Raw genomic sequence first — 15,732 nt, 5'->3', positions numbered from 1 at the left:
ATATGCTATTTAAGTAGGTACTCAATTTTTCAATTCAAAAGCTTTAACTGTGGCTAAGTCTATGATAGAAAATACCAACCTGACTTAGTTGCTTGGCCTTTGGCAAGTTTTTGGTCAGAACAAGAAAGTGAATCTGCAATAGTTTTTTTAAAATAACTTATATTTTTATGGCATTTGATGTTTATATATTTCTATACTGCTTACCACAGAAATGCATCCCAAAGTAATTTATCAAAAAAGGAGAATATTTGTAATTTAGGGTTGAAATGAGGGTCCCTAGTGGTCTCTGAGCTTAATTGCTTTTTTGCAGACATTTCACAGTAGTGGCCAAAATTGTGGAAACCTTTTGGGAAAAGTGTATTTTTGAGGTTTGATGGCTGATAACACCAGGTTTTTACTTTGGAGTTTCAAGATAATCATATTCCACTTCTGGAATGGGCTGGGAATAGCCCACACCTTAACCCAATTGAAAATCTATGGAGCAGACTAAAGAAACTTGTTAGTCAGAAGCGACCCAGCAATAAAACCCAGTCAATAGAAGCAATCATTCAATCTTGGTTTTAGATTATAACCGCTGCAGAACTAAAAGACTTGGTTGACTCCATGGGAAGATGTTGTAAAGGCATAATTCATGCTAAAGTACTAAGTATTAACTGACGTGATAACTTTTGTATATCTCATTCTTTCTATTGTGATAATTTTTGTATATTCAATTTTTCCTACGTGTTTCACTTTCTCCTTTATACTGTAACTGCTATTCTAATAGCAAATCCTTCATAAAGTTATTGCATTAAATTCTTGATTAAATTATCTTTCCATTGGTATATAATTTTAGGGCACTACTTCAAAAAAAGTGGTGTTATTAGCTAGTTTTAGAAAATACACTTTTCCCACATGCTTTCCACAATTTTGGCCACTACTGAAGGTAACATACTCAGTGCTCATCATCATCACAAGTGACTAATGATGTTACCTAGTTTGAGTAATGAAAGGCCTGCAAAAAAACCAACCAAGTTCAGATACACCAAGGACTCTCTCAAAGTAATGGATACAAATGTATAAGATAAAATAATGAAAACAAAATTTAAACAACATAAAAATATACCAAGTAAATTAAAGGAAAAACCCAAAATGAATAGCTATTCTAAAGCAGTGACTTCCCAGGAAATGCTTTTGCAAAATTTGGCCCTGTCTAAATGTTACATACTTCCCCTGCAGAAATTTCTCTCTCTTATCTGTCAATAGGTTTGAGTTCAATAATCTCAAGTGAGAAGTAGCAGAGAAATAGATTCCAGGCAATCCAGTATTTATTCATGCATAATTAATAATAATTAAGTGAAGATGGCATTTGTTAAAATAAAATTGAAATTGACCTGCAGGGAAATAATACATATAATGGGCAGTTTCATCATATTGATCCCAGTAGGCACTGAGAATACTGAGAACAAACCATCACTTTCATTTCAGATCCAATCTTGGTAATTTTGCTCTACCAAAATAAATTCCCACAGATTCTCAGAAGAGCTCTCTGCACTGCAGAGAAACAGACTGCAGTGAAAATCACAGTCCTGCAATTTGAGATGAAAAACGATCCCATATATCCCAGAGCAGCTTAGGATCTGTAGAAGTGGCCAAAGATAGACATTTCCTATACACAAGGATCTTGGCACCATACGCTGCCAAGATCCCAATGTGGATCAAACATACTCCAGAGACTAATTTTGTGAAGTGAGAAAAATGTGTGTGGTTGACATTTTCCTTCTCAAAACTAATCATTATGGTGAAACCTTTGACACAGTAATGCACAATTCTGCAGGGGGGGCATTTTTGGATGGATAACAGTGTCTAGGAAAGAAAACTTCACCCTTCTCTTATCTCTTTCCTCTTAAATCATCCTTATACCTATTTATCCATTTTTAATCCATTTTAATTAATTAATTTTGAAAAAAATCACTTCACACTATTATTGGTTGTGAACTTCAACAGATTTAATAGAGGTGGGGATCATGAGCCAAAACTGACTGGTTAGTTGAAATTGTCCCTTTCCTGCTATACTGCACCATTTGAGAAGAGGTAGAAGGCATGGACGATAATCTGGCCTTTAACCAAACAATTCTTGACCTGTCAGGAAGAATTATTATCACTCATTCAAACAGATGGTTCTACGACTGGTGATTTGAAATGAGGCCTCATGAGGCCTATATCTGTACTTTAAGGAAAATGTTTTAGATAGAAGTGAGTAAATAAACTTGAATGAACCCAAGATGCTTTTTTGTCATTCCCAAAGTTATCATACCATTTTAAAAACAAAATAGAGGCATGTCGGCAACATAATACAAGAGGAAAAAGCATGCATGAAAGAATGACTCAACTGTTCAATTTCTTTACGATATCGTTCTTCTTCCTCAGTAGCCTTCTGTGCAATCTCCATTTTCCGCCTAGAAATGTAAACCCCCAAATGAAACTAATGAATGATACTTAATGTATAAAGTCACAATTTGTAGACAGCTTGTTCTATTGTTTGATGGATCATAACATTATACCCTGAGATAGATAGCTTGATGAGAAATGCAACACTTCTATACCTACTAAGAAGCTTAAGCTTTATTCCTTCCTATTCAACAAAGGTAACTAGTAGGATTGATAAACATTTGAACTTGGGCATTACTTACCAAAATCCTTTTATGATTTGAAAGTGACTGAAGGTGATGAGTGAACTATGGAAGACTCATGTTTAATGTGGCTATTTTGAGACTATTTCCTGGCCTTTTCAACAGGTTTGAGCATAAACAGAAGACATTTCTTCTAAGGCTGTCTCAAAGTATTTAAAAAATGCTCACTTTGTTTTAATGTCCCACTCAGTTGCTATTCCAGGAGTGCAATATTTAATGTACTATTTAATATTTAATATGTAATGTATTTAATGTCATTTTAGTTGTGTTATGATCTCAGTGCTTTTCTTTGTGTTAGATTAACAGAAAAATACAGAACTAATTGCAAACATAATTTCAGTTTATTTTTTTTTATTTTTTTGCATGCATATGGTAATTGATTCCAAAAATGCTTTCCTGTCATGCTTCTTTTCAAGAATACTTAATGATCAGAATTCTTCTTCTGCTATCAATATAATATATTTTCAATAATGAAATGTAACTTTGTTTTATTGAATTCCACTTTATTTTTAGGCTATTCTAGCATCATCCAGGCTTTGTAATGGCAATATATCAGTAGGGAAAATAGAAGATTTATAATAGCTGTTGTAGCTATAGGACACGGGTATCAAACTTGTGGTGCCACATGGCGTTTCGTGATGTTTTTACCATTCGTGGAGCTGGGGTGGGCATGGCCGGTGTGCGACGCAGCCGGCTCGTAGGCCACCAGTTTGACACTCCTGCTATAGAGTATTATAAATCCTCAGTGTGGAAAGTCAGAAAACAACTAAAATCATTCTCTTTTATTAATAATCATCTACTCTTGATTAGTACTACAGTATTGCCTTTGGACAAGAAAATGCTTCTATTCAAAATTAGACTTCATATCTAAGAAACAGTAATGTTAAATTATCATGCTATATGATCACTGAAAAGCTCTGAAGCTTTCAGAAAGGAATTCAAGTGTTGATGGTTACACGAATCAACAGTTACACGTTATGGCAATTGATTAATAGATGAGACCCCTTCTGTCCCAAACTCTTACAGTTTTTCTTTTTCTTGCTGTTCTTTCAGGATTTTGTTGGTTTCCAGGGCAAGCCACTTCTGACGCATTAACTCTTGGCGCTCCAACTCCCGGTTACATTCTTCCCTTTGCCTCTCTTCCTCAGTCATAAACAGTTCCTTGCCCTAAACATTATTTTAAATCCCCGTTAATCAACTTAAGTCAGTCAATCATCCTAGTAATTGACTTCAGTGTTTGAGAAATAACATCTTTTGCAATATTTTCTTCAGAGAGAACCTGAAGAAAACTTGTCTCTGCACAACTTAAAAGACTTATTTTGGGAATAAACAAACAAAATTTAAATTTGGGAATTTTGATAGAACAGAAATAATTTTAAATGAATAGCTGTAACAAATGTAACTGGATGTTACGGTGTAGTTCACTGGTGGGTTCCGAATCCCGTTGCTACCGGTACGGTGCAACAGGGCCTGGCGTCCACCACAAGAACACGCGTAGCACGCACGCACAGCGCGCGCATATGTCCTTACCTCCTGCGATGCTCTGCGATGCTCCAGCTGCTTGGCAGAGGTTGCACAGGCACCATACACTCTGTGGGCATGCATGAAAGCGCCGAAGAGCTCAAATACAGGTAAGGAGGATGGCAGGTGGGCCCTCCAGAGCACCGTACCGTACCGGTACCTGGTGCTCCTGGCAAGCACTGGTACACCTGTTCCGAGACGTACCGCCTGCAATCCACCACTGATGTAGTAGTCCGAATTCTGTTCTCATTTTTACGTGTGCCATTGGGGCCTAGGCCCTATGTATTTTTGGATCTCATTTGTAGACATTTGCATTTGTGAACCTTGAAATCCATGTTAAATCTATTTTAGAAACATGAAATTCTCATAAATGTAAACCTGTATTCTTTTTCATTTTAGTGCTGTGTTTTGCGGTTGATTACCTTTGAGTTATATTCTCACTTCTATTTTCTGGTAACTGTATATCTTTACACTGAAGGGTGTGAACACAGCACTAGAGGTGTTATACATAGCTAGTGATACAAGCAGTCTCTGTGGGTGAGCAGTGATCCAAAACAAATATGAATGTATGTCTAGAATTAGGGCAGGCATGCTGTTGTTTGGTTTGCTTTTATCTTTTTGAAAGGGATGATAAATTGTAGCAGAAGCTATTCAATTTCTACAAGCATTCTCCTTGCATTGTCCCTAGACTGAGCTTCTGCTACAATTTATTATGTTTCAAAATGATAAAAGCAAATTGAACAACACTGTGCCTGTCATAATCCTGGAAATGCATAATACAATAAAATAAGCAGAGAAAATAATATTGAATTGGCAAAGATGATTGAAGATAATATTATGATATTTATAATTTAGTCAGGCTGTAATCCTATATTTATTTAGCCTTTCTGTTAGCCCCCTTACATTTTAACGAGACTTACTTTTAAATAGATAAAAGTTTGTAATGTTAAAATTATTTAAGCCCAGTTAAAATCATTTAGGATTTTAACTATATGAACTTGGAAATTAGGGCGTATCTTCCACCTACTTTTTCTATTTTTGAGGATCCCAGGGTATGTGCTTTGTGTTTGTTTCATTTCTTACTGCTTATACAGCAGCCTTTTGACTTTTCACAAGTCTTTTGTTGATTGATATGACATTAATACTTACAGCTCCAGTTACAACAGTAATTGTCAGGGTTTGACTGCTTTTCAACACCTTCACAGCCTGGTGGGGGCAGATAGAAAAAGGAGGTGATGACAGAAAAATTAAACTGTAAAATATAAATATTATAAAAGTGTATAGTTTCTACAGGACTAACAGTGCAGTTATGATGGCTTTTTATTCTTCTCAATATAATATTTTTAGTTATAATTCTAAAAAATAGGGGAACGTATTTGTAATTCTAGTCATTTGTCATAAACACTGTTGCAAAAGATTTTATTTTTTCCTTCATTTTCTTAAAACAACATGATACAATTACTTTAGAACTTCAAACTAAAAATAAAATTTTGTTATTTTAACCACCTAGAGATGGTTTTCAGGTTTGGAGTGAGGATTGAGTTTTAAGCAATGTTGTGCAGAATACAAAGGGGGTAATTCCCAAGTAAATATGTTAGAATCGCAAGTGTACAGAATTTTTGACAAAGCTGACATGTCTTAAAAAATTAAAATCCATTTCCCTAGTTCAACATCTTTGGTTAATTTTTATCAGATAAAATTCTAAATGGTAGCTATAATGATATGGCAATCAATGGGCTTGTATCAATCAATTGTATATTTATATTATATTTTATTCAAAAGAACATTTAATAATTTATTAAGTTTATATGCCATCTGACTCCCAATTACCCTGGACAGTTTTCAATGGTTAAACGTTTTAAAAATAAAGAACAATAAAGTAAACATAATGTCAGGCCTAGAAATGATACAATATCAATTGAGTCCAATCCTTTATTTGCTTGCAGCTAAGGGACAGAATCTTGCTGTACTAAAAGTTATAAATTTCTAATCTACGAGAGATACTAATATACTTGAGAGGTTCTAAGGTGTGGCTAATCTAAACCTTTTCCCCACTCTTCCTCCATCTTGAGACTATGCAGTCTCTTAATCTGGGCCCCTCTCTGGGAAAGTTCTGCATTACAAAACTGTCCCCCATTGTTCCTGCAGGCGCACATTCCACTTACACATTAAATAGCACAAGACAAAGGGACATCAAGTCCAAAGGGGATCAGAAACCAAGAAAGGGCCATTTAATCATCCTCTCCAAAGGCCTCTTTTAGGCACTTTGAATTCCTACTATGTGGAAGCTAGTTGAATTTTGGGGGAACTTCATGGTCCTATGTCATGTAGGGTCACTTGGGTTTTAATTACCTCCTTATGATCCATATTAGAGAAGTCTGCACCATTTACTTCAACAATCTGATCACCAACCTAAAAAGACAATCAACGAAAGTGCTGAATATTTTTTGCATACTTCTTAGTAATGGTGGTCCATTCTTTGCTCTGGAAAACCTCTGAAATAAGACAGATCCTTAAAGCTCTACTCTTGACTGTTCTTCCTCCTGTTAAAACATATATGTGCATGCACAGATCCACACAGTTTTTGCAAGAAGGTTAATACTGGAACACTCAGCTTCCCAGGAGCTATCTAATTTATCTTTGGTTGTCTTATTCAGTTTCACAATTCGATATTTAAGAGATGAACTTCAATGAAATGTGATAATAGATCTCCTTGATTTCAAATTGTGGCGTCGGATAAAACTCTTGGACTGCACAGAAATCAAATCAGTCAATCCTAAAGGAAATCAATCCTGACTATTCTTTGGAAGGACAGATACTGAAGCTGAAGATCAAATACTTTAGCCACCAAATGAGGATTCACTAGAAAAGACATTGATGTTGGAAGAGACTGAAGGCATCAGAAGAAGGGGACAACAGAGGATGAGGTGAGGTGGTTAGATAGTGTGTTTGAAACAATGAATATGAATTTGGGCAAATTTTGGGGACAGGGAGTCTGGCATACTATGGTCTATATATCAAGGGTCGCCAACCTACATCAGGAACCACTAAATTCATAATTTAAAATCATGCAGACCACTAATATGAATGTTTAAAAAGATAAATAGTATTTAGAGTAATATAAAAATGCAAATAATTTTTCTGTGGATTACCAAAATTTTCTCACAGACCACTGGTTGGTGACCACTGGTATATATTGTTCAGATTTAGTAACTGGATAACAACAAATAAAATAGATCTCCTCCTTTAGACTGGATCTTTCTCCCTTGTGTCAAAAAAGTTTTTATTTATCTTGGCAGATCAAATGAAAGATATGAAATGCACTCTTTGTTTGGAAAAATATGATTTCCTATATTTGCTTGCATTGGGGGTGAGGGAGACCTCCTCTTCCTCTTCTTCTTCTCTTGAGTTCTTTGTAACTTGTCTGCAGACCATTAGAAATTTAAAATTTTCAAAATCATACAGTTCCGGAAAAGGTAAGTGAATTGTTTAATCTAATCCATGAGATTAGATCAATTCAATGCAACAAGATAGATGTATATTATCCGTATTTTCTTAAAGTGATCAATATTTACTTTAACTTCTGTGACATATGAGTGAATTCTCCTCTGCTCTTACTTATTTAATTAACTGATAATCAGCATTTACACTAGCAAATAGTCCTCAGCATGGCTAACAATTACAGTATAAACCATACTATTACAATATACTACATTCACCTGCAAGTTAAAAACCAATTTCCACAAACCAAACTTTTCATGATTAGAGAAAAAACATTAGAACTTCTTCCAAATTAAACATTTCCATGCAGTTAGATTTTGTATGGTTTATATTCACCTCCAACCCTACTTCAGCAGACAAAGAATTTGGTTTAACGTTGCTTATGAAAATGCCAGGTTTTTGTGTAGGGCCACTGGAAATACTGGAACAAAACATGAAAGAAATAAAATCACTAATTAATGGTAATCATATCAAGACTAGACTAATAGACATTTCCTTCTCCCCATTCTTCCTATCAGTGGTGGGATTCAAATAATTTAAAAACCGGTTCTCTGTCCTAATGACCAGGTGGGTAGGCGGGGCTGAGTGGTCATGTGACCATGTGGGCATGGCCAACTCAACATTACTCGATGGGCACTTTGCCTTAGCTGTTACAACGTAATAAGGGTTAACCGGAGGGACAGTTTCTGTAAGCAGGGCAATAAAGATTAAGCTAGAAATAACACCAGAATGTTTCCTTCCTTCCTTACAGGATTGCCCCTGTAAAGTGGAAAAAAACCAAAAGAAGATTTCTTCCAACAACCGGTTCTCTGAACCTCTTAGAAAGTTATGAACTGGTTCTCCCGAATAGTGCGAACTGGCTGAATCCCACCACTGCTTCCTATATACCAAATCTAATCTGGTAGATTGGTTTTTTTCTAAGAAAGGATAAGAAAGCAAATCATTCACTTTCTTCATTTTATAATACATTACAATAAAATGAAGAACTTTATTGTGACATTTGTGTGTTTATGTAAGGATTACATCACACAAATGTTTTGTTTGGATCTGTATATATGAATAGGATGAATAAATTCAGTGAAGAGAATTGAAGCGTTCTAATGCAAATGAAAAGAAAACTACTTTTACAATGAATTGACTCTTTTAGTTCTTTTCAAGTCATATATCATTAATTAATGAAAACATCCACAATGATTCACATGAGTCAAAGGCCAAAGAACTGAGCTGCCAATCTAGAAGGCAGACATGATATTTGTAGTTTCTCTCTGCTTTAGGGCTTAATAATTTGTACCAGCATTCTGAACAATAAAAATGCCAAAATCAGTTCTTTTAATACTTAATGATTTAGAGGTGAAAGCAAAATGCAGGTTTAACAGGACTGTGCAGCACTTCATATCCTGATTGAAAAAATATTTTGAAGTACTGGACCAGGCCTGTCAAACTGGTGGCCTGCAGGCCAGATACGTCACATGCAGGCCACTCCCACCCTGGTGCCACAAAGGCAAAAAACCGTCCTGCTACATCACGATTCGGCCTGTGACGCGATTGAGTTTGACACTCGTGTAGTAGACTATGAACAGAGAACCCTTTTGTAACTCTCTGTTTCTTTTCCCAGAGCGACTTCAAAGCATCTTTTTGGAATCAAATCTGCATGAGTATCAAGTTTAATTGAAATCAAATGAAATTAATGGCTCATTCCCACTAACTACATTTTCTTGGAGAAACAAGAGACAAGAAAACGCTGTAGCTCACCTGCATCCCATGCCCTTTGTACCAATTAGGCTAATGAAAACTTTCTTTTCTTTATGAAGTTTTCCTCCAGATGATGCAAGACCTGCAATGCTGTTTTGGCCATCCTAAGATAAGAGAGAACAGGATTTCTGAAACTGCAATTAGTTAAATAGATAATTAATTGCCATTAATTAAATAACAAAGTTATCCCACTGCCTCTCTCTCCCAATTCAAATGGAATCTAGGTTTCATAAACATCTGCATGCCGAGATGAAACACAAGCTCTTGATCAGGGATGTCAAACTCACATGGTCACGATGGCATGGGTGTGGCCAGTGCATGACGTATCCGGCCTGTGGGCGGGAGTTTGATAGCCCTGCTCTAGATAATCTGTTTACTCATATTGGAAAAGTTAGGCCTGAGATTAGGAGAATGCCTAAGAAGATAGCACAGAGGGGCAGTAATAACAACTCCAGATCTGTTCACTTCTGCTTAATAACAGAAGCATGTTCCTGTATCATCTTCTGACCTAGATTCAACTGCATCCAAGTTGGTATAGGGGCAGATCATTTTCACCTCAACCATCAAAATGCCTTAGGCTGACCATTTTTGGGGGTGGGGGACATTATCTCATATGCTAAATATATTCAAATCCTAAAGCAGCTCTCTTAACAGAACTGAATTAAGATTTATAAAATGGAGAAATCAACAGATTTGCTTAATCGACAGAAAGCAATAGGGGAAAACTGTTCCAAAAACAAAAACCAACTCTTGGGAAGTCTGAGACTACTTGGGGAGGATGGAATGCTACCTGGGATGAAGTTGAGGTATGGAAGAAAGGAAAAAACTATAACTGGAATTTGGAATGGAGTAAATGGCATAAAGAAAAGCTGATTAAGGTCATTCAGCAGAGCATAATTTGCTTAAGCTCACATATATTACATCAATAACAATATTGTTGTGATATGATGCTTCTCAGACTTGCATGGTTATCTATCATTCAGCTATCAAAGTTAAGCATTTTGGAAGCATCTTCAAAAATCAAAATACAAGTTAACACATATTGTCATAGGCATTATTGCTTCCACAAAAATGATGTAATTATTATTTGATATAACATGTAAAAGTGAAACCTGGATACTTTAAGCTGCTTTATTTTCTTCCATCCTGTCGCTTTAATTGTATTATCAATCCTCTGGGCGGGGGTGGGCTGCTACAGATTTTCCTGGGTTTGGGAGAACCCGTAGCTAACGTTCGGAGAACCTCCAAATCCCACCCACCCACCCGCCCACCCCTTCCTCTCCAGGAGCCTCCACGCAGCACATTTTGGATGCAAGGTAAGTTCAGGGCCCGTGCGGGGGCTCGGGGAGGAGGGAAAACGGGCCTCTTGGAAGTTCTGGAATGCCAGAAACAGGCTCATTTCTGGACTCTGGAAGGCCTCTGGAACCCAGGAGAGGCAATTTTCTCCCTCCCAAAGACTCAAGGAAAGCCTCCGGAGCATGAGGAATGCAAAACCCCTCCTGCCATGGTACCGGAGGCCGACTATGCTATCCCCATCATGGCCACACTCAACCAGCAACTGGGTAGAGAACTTGTTGTTGAAATTTTTGAAGCCCACTATTTTTGAAGCAGACTATTACCTCTGGGTAATAGTCAGCTTTGCATACCCGTTTCAAAAATCAGCTATCAGGTTATATTTGTGGGAAGAATGAGTCTTAAGGGTTTCTACTACCTAATCCCCATTTTAGTGTGCATTTTAACTAATAAAATTAAATTCTACTACCTAATCCCCATTTTAGTGTGCATTTTAACTAATAAAATTTAGTGGAGGTTTATTTCTTTCTCTCTCTGTCTCTGTTTATCCCATTATATTCTTAGAACATATTACAGTGAGAAAGACTGGTTGGTCAAAAATTACTTTAAAGCCACATCTTCCCATTTCAGACTTTTAGCCATTATATCCAATCTGCTTTTTAAAGGACCATTTAATTTTTGGAGGCTATTTAGTAAGTATTTTCTTCAGCCAGATCCAAGTTCTCCTATCTGGGCACCTTCCAGATAGTTGACCTTTAAGTCACATAAAGGTTGAAGTCCACATACTTGGATGGCATCCAGATTTAAATGGCTACAACAGAGTAGGTGACAAACTAATCACTTAGCAACAGTCAGTTTATCAGGCTATCTTTACAGGTTTCATCCCAATTAGTTATTCTTGCAATACCTTCACGTTTTTAAAAAAAAACATTATGAGTTAGTTGCAGAATTTTCATTGTCCCTTATAGTATTTTAATCATGTAGTTTTCAATATGAGGGAAGGCACTATTTCTATGAAGCTGTTAATTGCAACATCAAAAAGGTAAGCTTTCACTCAATAAAAAATATAGGTGTATTATCTGCCTCATCCATTAAATAACTGAGCAGTTTGCAGCCTTTTTGGATATCAACATTTGTCAGTCCCAATCAGTGAATCCAGTGGCAAGGAGCATGAGTGCAGAGCATCTGTAATGAAGACAGGTGTTTTAAAAAGAATTTTAAGACCACAAGTGATAGCTGAATGGGCACCTTACCCCAGGGTCAGATACAAACTGGTCTACATATTGCCACTTGAGAGGCTCATCTGGGGAACTAAAAGAAAAGATATGCAGATGACAACATGTAAGCCTGTTATGTATCGAAATCAAATCAATGCCTACTAGGTAACTTACTGCTTATTTCTGATATCTGTATTACAGCATGTATCACGCTATGCAGGTTTTTTTTTTAGTTTTTTTGTAGGTAAACCTTTTTTTAAAAAACTGAAAAATACAGTGGAAAATGACTACAGTATGTACAATCCATACCTGTGATGGCGAATCTATGGCACGTGTGCCGCAGGTGGCATATGGAGCTATATCTGATGGCACATGAGCCATCAGTTCCAGCACGCATGCGTCCAGCTGATTTTTGGCCTTCCTGAGGAGGGTAAAAACACCCTCCCCCCCCAGAGGAAATACCAAGCTCAGCTTGGAGGCGAGCAGTACGGCGCACATGGGGAGGGACTATGGCAGAGGTGGGTTCCTACCAGTTCGCACCTATTCGGTAGAACTGGTTCGTCAAATCTACCGAACCGGTTAGAAGAGGTTCCACCAGTGGACCCGGAAAGCAGGCCACACCTACAGAAGAGGTTCCAAAAATTTTTGAAACCCACCAAGGATCTTGTAACTTGACAGCTTTAAGACAGCTTCAATGCCAGAGTTTCTGAATAGCTACTTGGACCGACCTAAGTACTAATTCATAATTTCATATCTGCTCACATGGGGGGCAAGCCACTCCCATCCGGTCACATGGGTGGCAAGCCACTCCCACAAAGGAGGCCACACCCATAGAGTAGGTTCCAACAATTTTTGAAACCCACCACTGGACTGTGGGGAGAGGTTTGTGCACGCATGCACATGTGGGAGAGCGCTTTGCATTATTGCTGCTGGCACGCATGCATGCTATTGCGCATGTGTACTTACTTTTTCGCCACTCAACAACAAAAAAGTCATCACTGATCTATACTGTACATAAAAGATATGTTTTCAGAAAAAAAAAGTTACCTTTTGACGGGTATCATCCCAACATCTGCAATGAAATCATATTTAAAGATAATTAACAAAATGTTCAGATTTATCTTCTAATTAACATAAAATTAGATATCACATATCATTTTGATCTAGTGGCTAAGGCATCAGGCTAGAAACCAGGAGACTGTAAGTTCTAGTACTGCCTTAGCCATGAAAGCTGGCTAGTTGACTGTCCCTTGGCCCAACCCACCTCACAAGGTTGTTGTTGTGGGGAAAATAGGAGGAGGAAGGAGTATTAGCTATATTTGTCTCTTTGAGTTACCCATAAAGTAAAGTAAAGTAATAAAGGTGGAATAAAAAAAAATCTCAAAGCAATGTTGTACTTACGTCGTACTTTTATAGACACTGTTTTCTTTGTGCGTATAAGATTGATGACTTCTTCATGAGTGCATGAGGAAATAGAGTATCCATTTATTCGAACGATCTCATCTCCCATCTTAAATAAAAAGCAATCAACCATCCAAATTCAATAGCATATTTTAGCACAAATATACAGTTGCAAATCAACATCAGAAAGATGTTTCTTCTGGTACAGAGGTAGACACTTTCTATTATGAAATGGATAGAATGCGTAAGAAAAAATATTGCAAGCCACATAAAGTCCTTAAACCAGTGGTAGGATTCAATTTTTTTTGTTGCCGGTTCTGTGGGTGTGGTTTGGAGAGCATGTTGTGGTTTGGTGGGCATGGCAAGGAAGGATACTGTAAAATCTCCATTCCCTCCCCACTCCAGGGGAAAGTTACTGCAAAATCCCCATTTCCTCCCGATCAGCTGGGACTCGGGAGGCAGCGAATAGATGGGGGCAGGGCCAGTCAGAGGTGGTATTTACCGGTTCTCTGAACTACTCAAAATTTCCACTACCAGAACTGGTCAGAACCTGCTGAACATCACCTCTGCCTTAAACATGTCGTAGCTGATTATGTTTGCTGAGGAATAACCAATGGGCTCTACAAGCCTAACCTCCATTCAATTTCTTTACAGTACTTTGGCTGGATCCTGGATGTAAATCGAAATTTCAGAACATAAAATGGCTGCCATAGCAGGGCCTACTCTTCTCAATATGTCTGCCATTGTGGTTTGGCCTTATAAGTTACCTAGCTTTTTATTACTTTTGTCATCATACAAAACATGAAGGTAACATGTATGCAAGAGTCAGGAAAGAAATGTGTAATCCTTGGAAAAAGTATCAATTAGATACTATTATTGATAATGCAATTATAATTTTACAAAATTTAAAAAGTGCTGTTACTGACAGATGTTTGTGATGAAATGGTATCTATCAGGTCATAAACAAATGAATGCGACTAAATGAATAAAGTTAGTAAATAAACTTATATACTAACACACATTGAGCTGAGTTTACTCATGGATAAATCCATAGGAAGCTTATCATCTTATATCTTCCAGCTACTCTCCCTCCCATCACCATACAATTAGCCAAATTTGTTGAAAAGAATATCATGGGTGATAAACCAAGGACTGGATGTGTAAATCAGTGAAAATCACCAACCCCACATTTCTAATAACAGATGTACTGACTACATCAAAATGGCTTCCATAAATGGAAGGTACTCTTTTATTACAGAAGGATAACTCTAGAACCCTGGCACAGACTAATATATATAATTATAATATAGGTTTTGTTTTTTTCTGAAACAGCAATATTTTTCTAGGAAAAAAAAATCATTGTATTTCTCTAGAAAATGGTGAACAGTATTCTCAATGCAGAATTTCCCAAAAAGTGGAGCCTATTGAATGGAGACAATTTACAACAGCATAATTTATCTCTTTATGTTAATGAATAACTACATAATAGGCAGGGATTGCAAGGGAGCACGTATATTCCAGTGATTTCCTGCTGCTGGGGAAAAGCTTCTGAAGAGTGGACCTTTGTCTTGGCATTCCATGGAGTAAAATGTTGGGATTTCTTCTCTCTTACATTAGTTGGGATCTCTGCTCCCATACATTAGTTAAAAGCTAACTTGCGTTGATACACTGTTGGCAATGAATACAATTCATTGTATAAAAACTTATCCTGATGCTATGTAATGTATTATTGTCCCTGACTCTGCAAATATTATTTCCTCATGCCCACTTTTATCTCAGGAAACAATTATTGGCCCCTTTTTATTTTATTTGTTCCTCTTCCCTCTTATCTGACCCTCTTGTCACCCTTAGTCTTACTATAGCTGTTTTTCTCCCGCCAATGGGGCCTAAAACCAGTAATTTTCAAACCTTGAAATCTATCTCAGAAGCATTGCAATACTGTTGCATCAGAGCTTGCATACATATTATAGCAGTTAGACTTATATACCACTTCATAGGGTTTTCAGCCCTCTCTAAGTGGTTTACAGAGTCAGCATATCGCCCCCACAGTCTGGGTCCTCATTTCACCCACCTCGGAAGGATGGAAGGCTGAGTCAACCTTGAGCGGGTGAGATTAGAACCGCTGATCTGCAGATAACAGTCAGCTGAAGTGGCCTGCAGTACTGCACCCTAACCACTGCGCCACCTCGGCTCTTATTATTTAGAGTTGCTTATTTATAAAACCCTGCAATGCTTGTGCTTGGAAATTAACTGAAACACAAGTAATTGTGCAAATATCAATAATCTATAATACTTTAACAATTGGGAAAGGTTACAAAGTGCAAAAAGGAAAGGAGATCATCGACAGAAGACTACTATATGTTTTACAAATTCAA

General features: G+C 37.2%; 1 protein-coding gene across 1 annotated transcript in view; it reads right to left on the bottom strand.

Moving 5' to 3' along the window:
* Positions 1–15,732, bottom strand: part of USH1C (USH1 protein network component harmonin) — a 63,197-nt gene that overhangs the window by 35,356 nt on the left and 12,109 nt on the right. The window contains exons 5-13 of the mRNA XM_087717192.1: positions 13,358–13,466; positions 13,004–13,028; positions 11,993–12,050; positions 9,447–9,550; positions 8,031–8,115; positions 6,546–6,605; positions 5,343–5,399; positions 3,697–3,839; positions 2,373–2,438 (exon numbers count right to left, since the gene is read on the bottom strand). Coding sequence (XP_087573318.1) covers positions 2,373–2,438; positions 3,697–3,839; positions 5,343–5,399; positions 6,546–6,605; positions 8,031–8,115; positions 9,447–9,550; positions 11,993–12,050; positions 13,004–13,028; positions 13,358–13,466 — 707 coding nt within the window. The remainder of the gene's footprint in view (positions 1–2,372; positions 2,439–3,696; positions 3,840–5,342; positions 5,400–6,545; positions 6,606–8,030; positions 8,116–9,446; positions 9,551–11,992; positions 12,051–13,003; positions 13,029–13,357; positions 13,467–15,732) is intronic.

Source organism: Thamnophis sirtalis, unplaced genomic scaffold (genome assembly GCF_051295495.1).
Source record: "Thamnophis sirtalis isolate CommonGarterSnake01/CBP01778 unplaced genomic scaffold, rThaSir2_p1.2 scaffold_1, whole genome shotgun sequence".
Taxonomy (NCBI): domain Eukaryota; kingdom Metazoa; phylum Chordata; class Lepidosauria; order Squamata; family Natricidae; genus Thamnophis; species Thamnophis sirtalis.
Note: the sequence above shows the minus strand (reverse complement) of the source record. Positions and strands in the feature narration are given on the sequence as shown.